Genomic DNA, 15,438 nt, shown 5'->3' on the forward strand with positions numbered 1-15,438 from the left:
TACAACAGTATACAAGGAGAAACAGATCTGGTTCTCTGTTCTCATGGAGCTTAGAGTCTAATAATGAAGATCAATATTAAGTAAAGAATCACACAAATACATGTAGTACAGTTAAAACTGTAATAACTACAAATAGAAGAGGTTCAGGGCACACCGAAAGAGTGTAATGGGGAAACTGACCAAGTCAAGAGAAATTGAAGGTTAAGGGCTTTCCTAAGGGAGTGATGATTGAGCTGAATTCTGAAGGAAGGACAGGAGTGAATTATATGAACAGGAGGCAAAGCTTTCCTGGTTGAATGCCTACTATCAGAAAAGAGGAAAGATAAGGGCTAAGTTTTTCAGGGTCACATTAAGATTTGGGCTTTTGTTCTAAGAGCAATGATAAGGTCACTACAGGGTTTTTAAGTAAGAAAGTAAAATGATCAATTTTACTCTGAAAAGAAAGCTCTGGTGGTAAAGTAAAGCACAGACCAGAGCGAATTTGAGGAAAGCAATTAGAGCTATTGGAGTAGTCCCAGCAAAAGACAGTGAGACACTGTACTATGGATGTAATGGTGAAGATGAAAAGATAAGAACATTTAGAATTTGGTAGATTAGAAATGGGAGGCAAGTGAGGTGACAAGAATAAAATGTCTAAATTTCCAGAAAAAGTTTGCAGAAGAACCATGAGTTCAGATCTATCTAGCTAGCTAGCTAGCTAGCTAGCTATATATATATGCCTTTTGAGTCTCCTTTGAGATGTTAAAGCGGAGATTGTTTCAAGGAAGTTAGAGTCCCTTGCCAAATGCTGCTTAAGGTTTGAATAAATCAAAGAATAAAAATGCTCACTAAACTTATTGGTAACTCAGAAAGAGTCTTTCAGTGGAGTGGTGGGGGCAAAACTCAAATGGAAGCAAATAACAGTCAGTAGTAACACAATGGAGGCAAGAAAAGTAGAGAAGCCTCTTGAAAAGTTTGACTATGAATGGGGAGGTGAGAGAAGATATTAAGAGAGCGATGCTAGATCAAGGGAGAGGATCTTCCCTTTTTTTATATGGAAGATATTTTAATATGTTTAATATACTTAAAAGCTGATGAGACAGATCCAGTGAAGAGTGAGAGATTTAATATGTAAGACAGGAAAAAGATTTTTTAAAAATTAATGTTTTTGAGAAAGTGAGGGAGAAATAGGAACCAAAGCACAGATGATAGAAGGAAAACAGGTATATTTATATGTTTGTAAGCTAAAAGATGTAGAGGTTACTATGTATTTTCTCCGTGAATTAGAAGACAAGATCATCTGAGGAGGACGGGAAGAGGGAGAGTGTTTGGAGGTTTTAAGAGAGTGAAAACATTTGCAAAGGGCAATTCAAAGAGGAAGAGAATGAGTTGACCAGGATAATGCAGGACTGTCAATGTGAAGGGCCCATTTAAGATTGACAGCCATGAATTTATAGTATATGTATATATACATATACTATATAGTATATATAGTATATAGTATATATATATAGTATATATAGAATATGGGGAATGTTGGGTGACCTCCCTTGACAGAATGTGTCTATGTGGTACAAACAAAGGAAATGAGCAGTTAATTTCACCCAAAGCTGGAGTTTTGCCAGACTCAAATTACTGAAATATAAGGGCGCTTAGGGCTTATGCAAAAATGTTACTGAAAATGGTAGACCATGGAATCTAAACTATATAAGGAAACAAGTGAAAGCAAAGGAAGAGCTGATGATCCAGAAGAAAGTAGGGGTAGGGATGGTCAATGGGTCAGAAATCCAGATAACGTCAAAGAATGGTCATAGTGGAAAGTGAATGGTAAATTATGTCATGGAGCATGCATAAATTAATAATTTTAGAGTCAGAGTACCTATGGATAATCACAAGGTATGATGATGGGAATTGGTGGCTGGAGTAGAGTGGAGAAAATACCATTGGAAATGAGGAGGTCAAGAAACTAAGGCGCTAAGCTGTTATATCTTCATCCATGTGGACCTTGAAATCATGGCCTGAAGTAGAAAGGATGATAGGAGTCAGGTGCCAAAGTGTATCATAAATGAGATGAAGGGGAATAACTTGAAGGAACAGAGGTTCTTAAAGAGAGAGTGGAGGAATAATGGTTGGGAATCCACAATGGGGAGCATGACCACACCAATTCCCTTTCTGACCTGGTGCTATGGAGGATGTGGGAAAATAAACATTCTCCAAATAAGTAGTATTCCCCGTAAAGGGGCAGTTCCAGAGGGTCAGGTGGCGGGTTTGAGAGGTTGGGCAGCTCTAGACAGCTAAGTCAGAGGCAAGGAGGTACACACATTGTAAGGACAGTGTTGAGCATAGATGACTGAGATTCTTACATTTTGAATAATGGCTGATGACATTAAGTAAAGGGAAACTGCTTGCCTTAGATTTCTAAGAGAAGAAAGATGAAAGACATAATGGATTTAAATTCAATGGTGTCTGTGATAAGAGTGAACACTGGACCTAGTATACTGAAATTGTGGATAATTATTAGAACATTTCATCTGTTTCCATTAATACATTTTCTCTTTATGTTTCTTTTGAAAACTGCTGATTCATTCCTTCACTAATTTCATGTTGGCATATTTCTCCCTATTACCAATCTGTAAGGGTTCTTTTTATAGTGAAAATATTTGCCCTTTTTAAAACAAAATAATAAATTTTTAATTTTATGGCAGTTTTTCTTTAGTATAAAATTTTGTAATGTGTATGTGACAAACTTTATTACTTTTTATTTCACGATTTCTGCTTCTGTTATGTGATAAATGTAAAATTTCTCCTGTTTGTTTACCTCTTTATATATTGATATATTTTCCTTTATCTTTCCCCAACATTCCAACAGTTCAAGGTTTATACATAATTCCTGTGATTATTTTTCTTACACTGTGATTAATTGGGATGAAATTTTTACCTGTATTACAATGATTTGTATTTTGGTCTATAAAGAAATTTCTGATTCTTGTTCTTTAAGAGAGAAAATGCAAAAGAGATAGGAATAGAATATTATCTCGAAAGTGCTATCTTTGCACCCAGCTTCAAGTGTCTTTGCTTAGCAGACTGATATAGATCATAACCCCAAATATGCAAGCAGCTAATAAAGCTTTTTGAAAGCAGAATAAATAGCCTATATTCAAATTCCTGTACCTGCAGGAAGACAGGAAGTGTTAGTTAGGATAAAGGTGATAGAGCTATTCTGCTGTAACAGAAACACAGAAATGCAGCAGCTTAAAGGACATAAATAATTATTTCTCACTCAGGTTGGTCTCCTGAAATGAGCATTCCAAGTTGTTAGGGTAGTCTGACCTTATTCTATCTGTGTGGTTGAAGTTTGGAAAAAGGGGAGGGGAAAAAAAAAAAAAAGTCCAAGGCAAGCAATTTCCCTTTACTTAAGCAAGGAGGTGGAAGTTGAACATATCACTTCTTTTTTAAAAAAATTAATCATTTATTTATTATTTTGGCTGCATTGGGTCTTCGTTGTTGTGCGTGGGCTCTCTCTAGTTGTGGCGAGCAGGGGCTACTCTTTGTTGTGGTGTGCGGGCTTCTCATTGTGGTGGCTTCTCCTGTTGCGCAGCATGGGCTCTAGGCACACAGGCTTCAGTAGTTGTGGCTCATGGTCTCTAGAGCACAGGCTCAGTAGTTGTGGCACACGGGCTTAGTTGCTCCGCAGCGTGTGGGATCTTCCCGGACCAGGGCTGGAACCCGTGCCCCCGGCATTGGCAGGCGGATTCTTAACCACTGCACCACCAAGGAAGCCCCGAATATATCACTTTTGTTCATATTCCACTGATGAGAACTAGATCACCTGTCTGCACCCAGCTATGAGGAAGGCTGAGAAATGTCATCTGACTGTGGTTCTCATGTGTGCAGGAAAAAAGGAGAACAGATTTGGGGAATGTAATAAGCAGTCTACCATCTCTGAGTAAGTGTTGTGGATATGTCTACAAAAAGAAGTGTAGAATTTGCTGAGAATTTCTCCTGAATTGGATTTTAAATTAAATATGTTTACTTACTCTGTTTTGTACTTTCTGTACTTTGAAAATTACTTTTTTAAAAACTCCCAAAATAAAAAGGATATGTCTGCATTTAGAGAAAATATTTAAAGTTCTGGGCACTTACATACCCTTTTCCTCCCCTAAATTTCTCTTCAGATATACACTCAATGACAGAAACCTTGGCCGGATTGTCACTATAGCAGAGCCATTCAACACTGAACTACAACTCTGGCAGGTATGAAGATAAATTCCTCTATACTTGTCAAGGAAGGAACAGAATTAATTTTTTTTCTAGGAGAAGTGATATTTTCTCTATTCAGATCCCAGAAGACAAGAAAAAAGAAATAATTCTTATATATAATTAAATGTACACCTAGTTTTTTCTAAACTGAAAAAAATTCAAACAACCAAGAAATAAATAAAGTTTAAAAGTTGAGAAACGTGAGGCCTTGGGAGGATTAGAAGGCTCCATGAGACCATTTGGTTTACCAAAGCATGAACAGTATGTCTCCCCTTTCCAGGTAAATGTAATCCTGGGATAAGCTGGTCAAGATTTGATTCCTTTCTGAATTCATAGTTTTGGAATTTCAAAACTAAGCCCAAATCTTTCAGATTTCAAATATCTCAATTCCCAGGGGGGTAGGGAATGTTCATTAATGTTGCACAAATAGAGATTGTATGAATTTTCAGTACCTGTATTAGATACTGGAATGTTACATTCCTCTGTATTAAGAAACAGAATAATCCTTATTTTTATAAATAACAAATACTACTATGGTGGAGTTTGGGGGAGGATTTTGGAGGGAAGAGGGAAAATGAACCAAGTTTAACAGATATTTTTTGATGAGCCCTCAATAAATGAACTGAACGCGTATTAAAATACTCCAGATTCCTGGAATGAAAGGCTAAGCAAAGCCATCATTTCACAGACCAGATTTTCCAGGGAACACCTTGGGGAATGTGCAGAAAATTGAGAAACCCGAAGCAGCAGAAAGAGCATGCCAGCCACCAGTGTGCTGCTCTCCTTCCCCAATACATCAGGGCCTTTTTTGTGTGACATGCTGCCAGGTGTCCAAAAGCCATGGGTAATGATTGCTAATCTGAGAGATGGGCTCAATCTAAATGATGCACCAGAAAATGTATCTCAGTGTTATTCAGTGATACTGAATGTCCAGGAAAGAAGGAAATAAATCCAGAGTGTAAAGAAAATCCTTGAAGAATAATTGGGCTTAAAATTACTTTCTTATTTCCTTCTCTTTTATAGATGGAGAGCTTTTTCAAAAGATATCCAGAAGCTGGAGCAGGAGAAAAACCTAGGAAGCAAGTGCTGGAAACAGTGAAAAACAATATCGAATGGCTAAAACAAAACAGAGACACCATAAGAGACTGGTTTTTTGATTTGAATGGTTAATGTGTTCAAATTATCATATTTTAATTTTGTGACTGTATTGTTTCTCCCGTTAAATATTTGGTGGCCTAATTTACAAGCACTCTGGAAGGAGTCTTATACATAGATACTGCTTTTGCTAAGTACTTTAAATTGTTCCTCTTTGTTTATGAAGATACTAATAGAGTAGTTAAGGTACTCAGGGATTTCTTCTAAGTGTACTTCATAGGAGATTCTTTACAAACTGAAGAGAATTTAAGAGCCATTTTAATGTCTTTAAATATCATTCTTTGTATCTTAAATCTGTGAAAATAGAACAATTTGGTCTTAGCTTTACATTTTTTGTACCAAAGAAAAACCACTTAATCTTCTCTCTTGATTGATTTTTAAAGTTTAAATACCAGTACTTGAGGGACCAATAGTATCATCTTAATCTTTATTTTATTATTCAGAATTACACAGATCTAGTATCATTGTATTCACATATGTTTTTACTCCTTTAAATCCTATCAAAGTAACCTGGGCTTATATTTTACTCTAGGATTGCATGAGTTAGCCAAAGAAATGCCTGACTGTTGCCTTTGTTCCCATAATATCAAAAAAGAACTCTCCTCTCCTTTTAAAATAAATTTGAACGATTACCTTGAAAAAATACATTGTTTTCCAGTGTCACTTTACTCTTGAATAATAATGACTGCAGCATCCCCCAATAATTTAGCTGGAGGCAAATAAGATTCAAGAACCCAGTCTTTTTCATGCTTGGTACTCTGTCATCTTGCTCCATTCCCTACAAAGCTCCTTCAAATAAGCTATGAAATTAAAGGGAAGATAGTGCTTAACTCTACTGCATGGATTTTAGGGGAAAAGGGCTAAATAATTGGAAACTGATTAGGAAAGAGAGAAGGCTGATTATTCCATAAAACTATATGGAATTAGAATTTAGCTTTGACCTAACCTAGCAATCTAAGTGTGAAAATGAGGAAACCCATGGATGTCTCCAACATGACTCTGCATATGTGAGGATGTATCTTCTTATATATAACTTTTATGCATAAATCCTTAGATCCTAATCCATACAGAATAGCATTGATCAAATTTATATTCATGACTTGATTAAAGACATCAATTTTGTAGAAGCTGGTGGCAAGAACATGTTTAATATGGCACTCGATGCCTAGCAGATCCACAATACAAGTCCAATAGGCAGAAAAGATGGTAAATTACTATGTTCCAATCTGCTATATCTGGAAATCTAAATTTATTTGGAACCTTCAGAAGTATAAGATAATTTAAGATTGGTTTGATAATTGAAGCACATGGGAACAATCAAAATCTTTGCTTTGACTTTACATAAAAATGTGCCCTAATCAAGGACTCTCAAATTTTGTAACCTTTCCTATCGCTGTCTCTTAATTATCACTTTTCAATCCACATAGCTAAACTGGCAAATTCAAATGTAGACTGGAGGGGAAAAAAAGACAAAAAAAGAAGAAATTTTCAGACTAAAACTTTTAAAGTATTATTTTAAATTACTTCAGAAGAAAAAAACACATTAACATCATAAATCATCAGGAAAAAAAAAAAAATCCCTAACTTCAAATTGACCGCAATCAAAACCAGCACTTGAAGTCTATGTATTGTATCAAGTGGACAAATAAGGAAGTGGGATTGTTTATCCTTCTGCTTTATGTAATAAATTCTTAAAGGAAAAATATAAATTTGAGGGGGATGGTAAATGAAACAGATTCCAACTTGCCTACAAGTCATTCTGTTCCATTCTACTTTAAGCACTAAAACTGAGAATGAATTGCTTAGTTCTCTTTAGCCCACGTGAAAAAGAACTGTGCACACTTTGCTATGACACCACTAGCTAATCAGGCCTTTCTCAAACAGCATCTGGTTTTTAAAAGGCTGATGACCAGTAGACAGATCTATGCCAAGAACAGTTTGCTACTGTGCTTTCTTGGTTGTGTCATGATTTTTACAGCGAAAAAATTTAGTACGTTGTATCCAAAATTAAACCACGGTAAACCATCAACTTTAAAGAATTAATTGGAAGAAATGATCAGCAAAGTCTTGTAGCAAGAAGCAGTGCCAGTAATAATGATTGCCTCCCCCTAGGCAGTTTATTTCTATATTGCAGATCATCGCTGTGCACCCCCATAAATATAAAGTAGGAGTTTAAATAATAAACTATGAATATAAAAGTGACCAGCAGGGAAGTTCTGGGAAGCAGAGATATACAGCTGGGTTGAAGACAATGGTACTCCTACCGTTACCCTCCATGCTGGTGAAGTGTTAATCCAAAAATAGATAAATATAAGGTGGGAACAAAAATCTAGAATGGTAATTCTCAAAGGGGATTAAGAAGCAGGGAACAGAAGGAAGAAAGCAGGATAACCAGTGGAGCTTTCCAAAGCTTTGCTAAATAATGATAATAGTGATAGTAGTAATAATACTAATACTCTAATAATATCAACCTCCTTTTTATACCAAGCCCTGTTCTAAACGCAAGCACTCCACATACATCAATTTATATATTTAAACTTTACAAAAACCCCATGAGGTAGGTACTGTTAATATCCCCATTTTACAGATGGAGAAACAGACAGAGAAGTAACAAAACTTGCCCAAGGCCAAAAAATAGTATCTGGCATAAGCCAGGATTTGAACCTAGTCAGTTTATCACCAGAATCTATGTACTTAACCACATATTAAAGTAGAAACATGCATTTTAAAATTAAAGTGACCAGAGTTTGAATCTCAGCTACTTGCCTTTAATCTCTCCATTGTTCAGTTTCCTCATCTATAAAGTGGGGATAAAAATAATCACTACCTCACTGCGTTGTTGTGAGGATTAAATGCAAAAATACATGTAAAGGACGCATGTATGGGAAATGATAATCACTCAACATTAGATGCTATTATTGTTACTATTATGATATCTCCTAGTCCTCATTTAAGACCCCAGTTTGGAGGATAAAGTTGGGTTCAGGAATAACCAAACCTAAGCAACTAAAGGCACTAAGGCAAGGCAGTGTGTCAGATTATGTTATTGTTCATTAATAGTCACTGGCCCTCCCTGGAGAGAATTCCATTATCTTACCACACTGAAGTCTAACATGAGTATGTTGCTTTTGGCTGGTGAAATATGAATAAAAGTGATCTATGTTGATTTCAGGCAGAAATATAGGGAGTCAGCACATGTTTTGCCAATTTTCTTCTGCCACCCTACATCCAGCAATGTTTCATATAGAGGCTGCTCTGTTAGCCTGAATTTCAGAATGAAAACAATGAAACCGAAAATTGGTTCTTTGAAAAGAACGACAAAATTGACAAACCTTTAGCTAGGCTGACCAAGAAAAAAGTGAGAAGACTTAAATTACTGAAATCAGGAATGAAAGAGGAGGCATCACTACCAAACCTACAGAGATAAAAAGAAAGAGAATATGCATAACCATACCCCAACAAATTAGTGTTGTCAACAACTTAGACAAAATGAACAAATTCCTAGAAAAACAAACTATCAAACTGACTCAAGAAGAAATAGAAAATCTGAACAGACCTATAACAACTGAAGAGATTGATTTAGTAATAAAAAAAAAAACAAAAACAAAAATCTTCCCACAAAGAAAAGCCCAGGACCAGATGCCTTCCTTAATTAATTCTACCAAACATTTAAAGAAAAATTAGCACCAATTCTTCATAAACTTGCAAAAAATAGGAGAGGAAGGAACTTCTCAATTCATTCTATGAGATCACAGATACCAAAACTGATACCAAAACTAGGCAATGACATCATAAGGAAAAAAAACCCCAAACTACAGGTCAACATCCCTTTCGAATGTATACACAAAGATCCTCCACAAAATATTAGCAAACTAAATCTAGCAACAAAGAAAAATGATGAAAGACCATGACCAAGTGCCAACTGGAATTTACCCAAGAACGCAAGATTGTTTTGACATATGAAAATCAATCAACATGATATACTATGTTGATGGAATAAGGACAAAAACCACATAATCATACCAATGGTGCAAAAGAAGCATTTGACGAAATCCAGCACCCTTTCATGATAAAACAATCAACAAGCTAGGAATAGAAGGGAACTTCCTCAACCTGATGAAGGGCACCTATGAAACACCAACAGGGGGCCTCCCTGGTGGTGCAGTGGTTAAGAATCTGCCTGCCAATGCAGGGGACACGGGTTCGAGCCATGCCCAGGGAAGATCCCACATGTCGTGGAGCAACTAAGCCCATGGGCCACAACTACTGAGGCTGCGCTCTAGAGCCTGCGAGCCACAACTACTGAGCCCATGTGCCACAACTACTGAAGCCTGCGTGCCTAGAGCCCATGCTGCACAAGAGAAGCCACCGCAATGAGAAGCCTGCATACCACAACGAAGAATAGCCCCCGCTAGCCGCAACTAGAGAAAGCCCACGCACAGCAACAAAGACCCAATGCAGACAAAAATAAATTAATTAAAAAAAAAATAAAGAAACACCAACAGCTAACATCATACATATAGGTAAAAGACTGAATGCTTTGCCCCTAAGATCAGTAACAGGACAAGGATGTTCTCGCTTGCAACTTTACTTAACACTGTAGTGGAAGTTCTTGCAAGGGAAATTATGTAAGGAATAGAAATAAAAGACATAGAAATTGGAAAAAGGAAAAAGGAGAATGATCTTTATTATCAGATGACATGATCTTGCACACAGAAAAGCCTAAGGAATACACACACACACAGACACACACAAACATACACATGATTACCACTAAATGTGTTCAGCAAAGTTGCAGGATACAAGGTCAATATATAAAAAGTAGTTGTATTTTTATATACTAGCAATGAAAAATAAGAAAATGAAATTAAAATTAATTACATTCCAAGACCATCTAAAAGTATAAAATACTTAGGAATAAATTTAACAAAAGAAGTTCAAGACTCGTAGACCTAACACTAGGAAACACTGTTAAAAAAAAGTAAAGATCTAAACAGACAGAAAGACATCTCAGGTTCATAGAATGGAAGACTTAATACTGTGAAAACGGCAATACTCCCCAAATTGACCTACAGATTCAACATGATCCCTAAAAATTCCCAGCTTGCTTTTTTGCAGAAACTGAAAACCTGATCATAAAATTCATATTGAAATGAACACAGAATAAATAAAAGAATCTTCAAAGTAAGAACAAAGTTGTAGAACTCATGTTTCTCAAATTTAAAACTTACTACACAGCTACAGTAACCAATACAATGTGATACTGCCATAAGGACAGATATATAGGTCAACGGAATAGAACTGAGAGTCCAGAAATAAATACTTATGTATATGGTCATTTGATTTTTGACGAAACAATACAGTGGGGAAAAATAGTCTTTTCAATAAATGATGCTGGGAAACTGGATATCCACATGCAAAAAAATAAAGTTGGACCACTTTCTTACACCATACACAAAAATTACTCAAAATGCATCATAGACCTAAAAGATAAAACTACAAAACTGCTAAAAAATAAAAATAAAAAATGCAAGTAAATCGATCAGGAAAGTGATGACAACCCTATTTGTAAATCAAATATCTGATTAGGGACTGGTATGCAGAATATATAAAGAACTCTAACACTCAATAATAAAAAGACAAATGACCCATAAAAAATGAGCAAAAGAATTGAATAAATATTTCTCTAAAGATAAACAAATATCCAGTAAGTATATGAAAAGATGCTCAACATTACAAACCAATAGTGAAATGCAAATTAAAACCACAATGAGATACCACTTCACACCCACTAGGATGGCAATACTAAAAAAGACAGACAATAACAACTGTTGGCAAGGATATGGAGAAATTGGAACCTTCATACATTGCTTGTAGGAATTTAAAATGCTGCAGCTGCTTTGGAAAAGTTTGGCAGTTCTTCCAAATAGTAGACATAGAGTTAGTATAGGACCCAGCAATTTTACTCCAAGGTATATATCTAAGAAAAATGAAAACATATGCCCACACAAAAAGCTGTATGCAAATGTTTATAGCAATATTATTCGTAATAGTCAAAAATGAAACAAATCAAATTATGAATGGATTAAAAAAAAAGATGGTATATACCTGTAGTGCAATATTATGGAAAAGGAATGAAATTCTGATACATGATATAACATATATGAACTTTGAAAATCATTTAATTGTACACTTTAAACGGGTGAACTTTATGGTATGTGTATCATGTCTCAATAAGATGTTTTTAAAAGCCACCCAGAAATTGAAAATAGAGAAAGAATATCCCCAAATACACAAAATCAAAACAGAGATACCATTTTTCACCTACCAGATCAACCAAAACTAAAGAGATTGGTAAAATTCACTTTGATGCAGGGATGGGGAAGTGGCCCTCTCACCACAGCTGGTAGCAGTGTGGATTGGAACAGTGTTTTAAATGGGAATTTGGCAACATATTTTACAATTTTAAATATGCTTTTCCTTTGACCCAGCAATACAGCTTCTAGAGATTTATCCTTTAGATGCTATATAAAGACATTCACATGGTATACAGGGATGAAAGGATTTTCACCTCAGAGCTCCTGAAAGTGAAAAACTTATAGCAGTTACTAAACTTGTTAAATAAATTATGATGTTCCCGTACACCAGAATAAGATACCAGCATTCCCATTCCCATATGCTCTACCTTCTCCTCCATTACAGCTGAGCTCCTAGCTAAGGCCAATGCACTAGGTCTCATCTTTGTTCAACTTCCCAAAGCACTGCACTAATAAATCTACGTCCTCTCTCATACCATCAGTGTTTCCTTATCTACTGGATTCTTTGCATCAGCAGAGAACCATGGTATTATTTTCCCCCAAAATAACCTCCCCTCCCAAAATCTCTTAACCCTATTTCTCTTTCCAGATCTCTCCTACTTACTGCAAATTTCTCTAAAGAGTTGTCCATTCTTTTTTAGAGGAGAATTTAGCAGAGACTATCAGATTTTAAATGGGTATGCCATCAGACCTAGCAATTCCAATATCAGGGATCCCTTTTAGATAAATACTTAGAGATATTCATTTATTCATTCAACCGATATTATACAGCATTTGTTATGTCCAAGATTTTATCAGCAAATAAAAGACAAAAACAAAACAAAACAGAGTTGTCTAGGTTCATCTAAAATTTCTCCCTTGAGCCCATTCTAATCGGGCTTTAATCCCCACCATTCCACTTAAAGTGCGCTTGTGAGGTCAGGACTTGCTAAATTCAAAAGTCAATTCTCAGCTAACTGATATCTGACTTAATCCAAAGTTAAATTTTAAGACTTCTAGACAAATGAAATGGACTATATATTCTTCAGATAACCTCTCAAAAATAACTATTTTCAACTGAGTTTTGATGTTTTATCAAAAATATCAAAATAGTAGTGAGTCTGAATACAGATTTTCTCTCCTGTTATTTTAACAAACTGAGAGAAATGTTGACATATTCTTATGAAAGTTGAGAAGCAGCTGTATGAATAGACTTCCATTCCAAAAGTAGAACCACTGTACAAAGGTAAGATTTTCCCAGATAGATAATTTTGCATCTAACACATAGGCTAATTATTAAGGTCCAAAATTATAGGATGTAGAGCATGGCTCCAGTTGTTTTAGCCTGTAAAAGATTTAAAGAAAATATTGCTAAGCTTCCTCCTCAGCTATCTTCTCTTAGGGGAAAAAATAAAACAACTCTTGATACAGTATCATAAAATCTATAACTTTAATTAATATACCTTTGCAATCAACACTTCAAGATAAATTAAAGATGTATTATAATTGGAAGGATCTATGTCAACATTATGACAATGATTATCCCTGAGTGGTGTAAATGATTCCTACCCAAGGAATTAGAAGGTCTAGGTATAAGAATCAATAAAAGCTCAAATAAATGTATGCTGTTCCTGAAAAATTTACCCACAACATGACAATAAGGAGATTCAATGCTCTGATTTTTCAGGAACGTCTAAACTTGAAATTTATCAAGAAGGAAGCTATAAAAAATTTAGACAAAATTCCTGGTAAACTAACACATGCATAATTTGGGGTAAGTAAAGGGCTGTGCTTTTTTTTTTCTTTCAAATATACAGTGATAGGCTACACTCTGGATCCAGCTAAGATTAGTCAATGACTGTATATAAATTATCAAAGTTTAGGTTAAACTTTTAAATCAAATGTGCAGTCATAACTTGAGAATAGAACAGAGCAACATGGGATCTACAACATTTTCAGCAGTTAGCTGAGAAGAGTCCTTGTGGTCAACTGGGATCTGATCTTCTAACTTCATTCACCAAATTCATGCTGCATGTAACACTGCCCCAGAATCTACCCTAAGTTCTGGTTCTGACTGCCATGCTTAGATTCTCTCACGTGGACGTTTTTATTTTCATATTTCATGTTGGTATTGGGGAAGGAGGGTCTTTAATTTGAAACAATAAAGAATAAGATTTAAGTATACAAGTTCCAACATGGGCACTTCGATTTCATATACACCTTACAGATACAGCCATAGTTTTAGTTGTGCCTTGTTTTGTTAACTGCCAATCTTTTTCAAACCAGACACTGTCAATAGATAATAGGAAATTATAAATATTAAGTCAAGGGTGTAGCTATCCACAAAGCAAACTCAAGAATTAGGGTGATAAGGACTTCCCTGGTGGTGCAGTGGTTAAGAATCCGCCTGCCAATGCAGGGGACATTAAACTCTAGAGCCCGCGAGCCACAACTACTGAAGCCCACGCACTCTAGGGGCCCGCGTGCCGCAACTACTGAGCCCGCATACTGCAACTACTGAAGCCCGTGAGCCTGGAGCCTGTGCCCTGCAATAAGAGAAGCCACCGCAATGAGAAGCCCGTGCAGCACAACAAAGAGTAGCCCCCGCTCACCGCAACTAGATAAAGTGCGTGCACAGCAACAAAGACCCAATGCAGCCAAAAAAAAAGAATTAGGGTGATCTTTGGATTATTTCAGAGATGGCAGAAGAGAAAGATTCTTTCTCGAAGTTTTCAAGACTATTGATGCAAGTGCTATAAGTCCCTAGGAAATTTCTCTGGCAAGAATCCCTTTTCTTTCTCCCCAAATGTTAGAAATGAATGTATTTCCAACACCTAATGTGTCCTTCAATGCACAGGTATCTTCTAACGGAGCAAAAGTACTGACACTTCTCTGCCCCTTTACTTCTCCCCTCATATTTAGGAGTAGGACCCTTCTCTGTTTCTTTACTCACTTCTCCCCTCATATTTGGGGCATACCTGGGTCAATTCATACTTCTTTTCTCTTCTAGGATTCTACCTGTCCAGAGAGTGTAATGTTCTGATATGTTTTCAGAAATAAAACAAACTTAGCAATAAAGGCTCCCTGTGGGGTAGGGGAAGTGGACATGAAGTTGCCCAGGGAGTCGTGGCAGAGTGGTACGTCTACCTAATTCTCTGGGTTTGTTATTTTTACTGCTTACGAAGCTATGTCCTCCAACCTAGTCTTTATCTGTAATAACTCCTTATTCGTCTCTCAGTTGGCTGAGAATTCAGCTAGGAGGAAGGAGGCATACAAACTGTTGATGGATTGAAACTTGACACCAACATGAAGTCCCTCCCAGGGCTGCACGAAACTATATCTGCTCAACCACATCAGCTAACCGATGTACTATGTGAGGTTTTTAGATAAAAGTAGGGCTGTTTGGGGCTTCCCTGGTGGCGCAGTGGTTGAGAGTCCGCCTGCCGATGCAGGGGACACGGGTTCGTGCCCCGGTCCAGGAAGATCCCACATGCCGCGGAGCGGCTGGGCCCGTGAGCCATGGCTGCTAAGCCTGCGCGTCCGGAGCCTGTGCTCCGCAACGGGAGAGGCCACAACAGTGAGAGGCCCGCGTACCGCAAAAAAAAAAAAAAAAAAAAGAAAAAGAAAAAGAAAAAAAAGTAGGGCTGTTTGACTAGCATTTTTCAGAAATATTCCCGATTTTCTACTATTTGCCTCTGAAGATACATCTTTAAATGTATATTAGTAAATAGAAACTGTTAGCTTTAAA

At 36.5% G+C, this 15,438-nt stretch overlaps 1 protein-coding gene across 1 annotated transcript in view; it reads left to right on the plus strand.

Annotated features, from left to right (window-relative positions):
- ENPEP (glutamyl aminopeptidase) overlaps positions 1 to 6,028 on the plus strand; it is a 104,571-nt gene extending 98,543 nt beyond the window's left edge. Inside the window, exons 19-20 of the mRNA XM_027103514.1 lie at positions 4,155 to 4,233; positions 5,263 to 6,028. Coding sequence (XP_026959315.1) covers positions 4,155 to 4,233; positions 5,263 to 5,409 — 226 coding nt within the window. The 3' untranslated portion in view covers positions 5,410 to 6,028. The remainder of the gene's footprint in view (positions 1 to 4,154; positions 4,234 to 5,262) is intronic.
- The last annotated feature ends 9,410 nt before the right edge of the window (positions 6,029 to 15,438 follow it).

Source organism: Aethalodelphis obliquidens, unplaced genomic scaffold (assembly GCF_003676395.1).
Source record: "Aethalodelphis obliquidens isolate GAN/ISIS:26980383/991018 unplaced genomic scaffold, ASM367639v1 scaffold6, whole genome shotgun sequence".
NCBI lineage: Eukaryota > Metazoa > Chordata > Mammalia > Artiodactyla > Delphinidae > Aethalodelphis > Aethalodelphis obliquidens.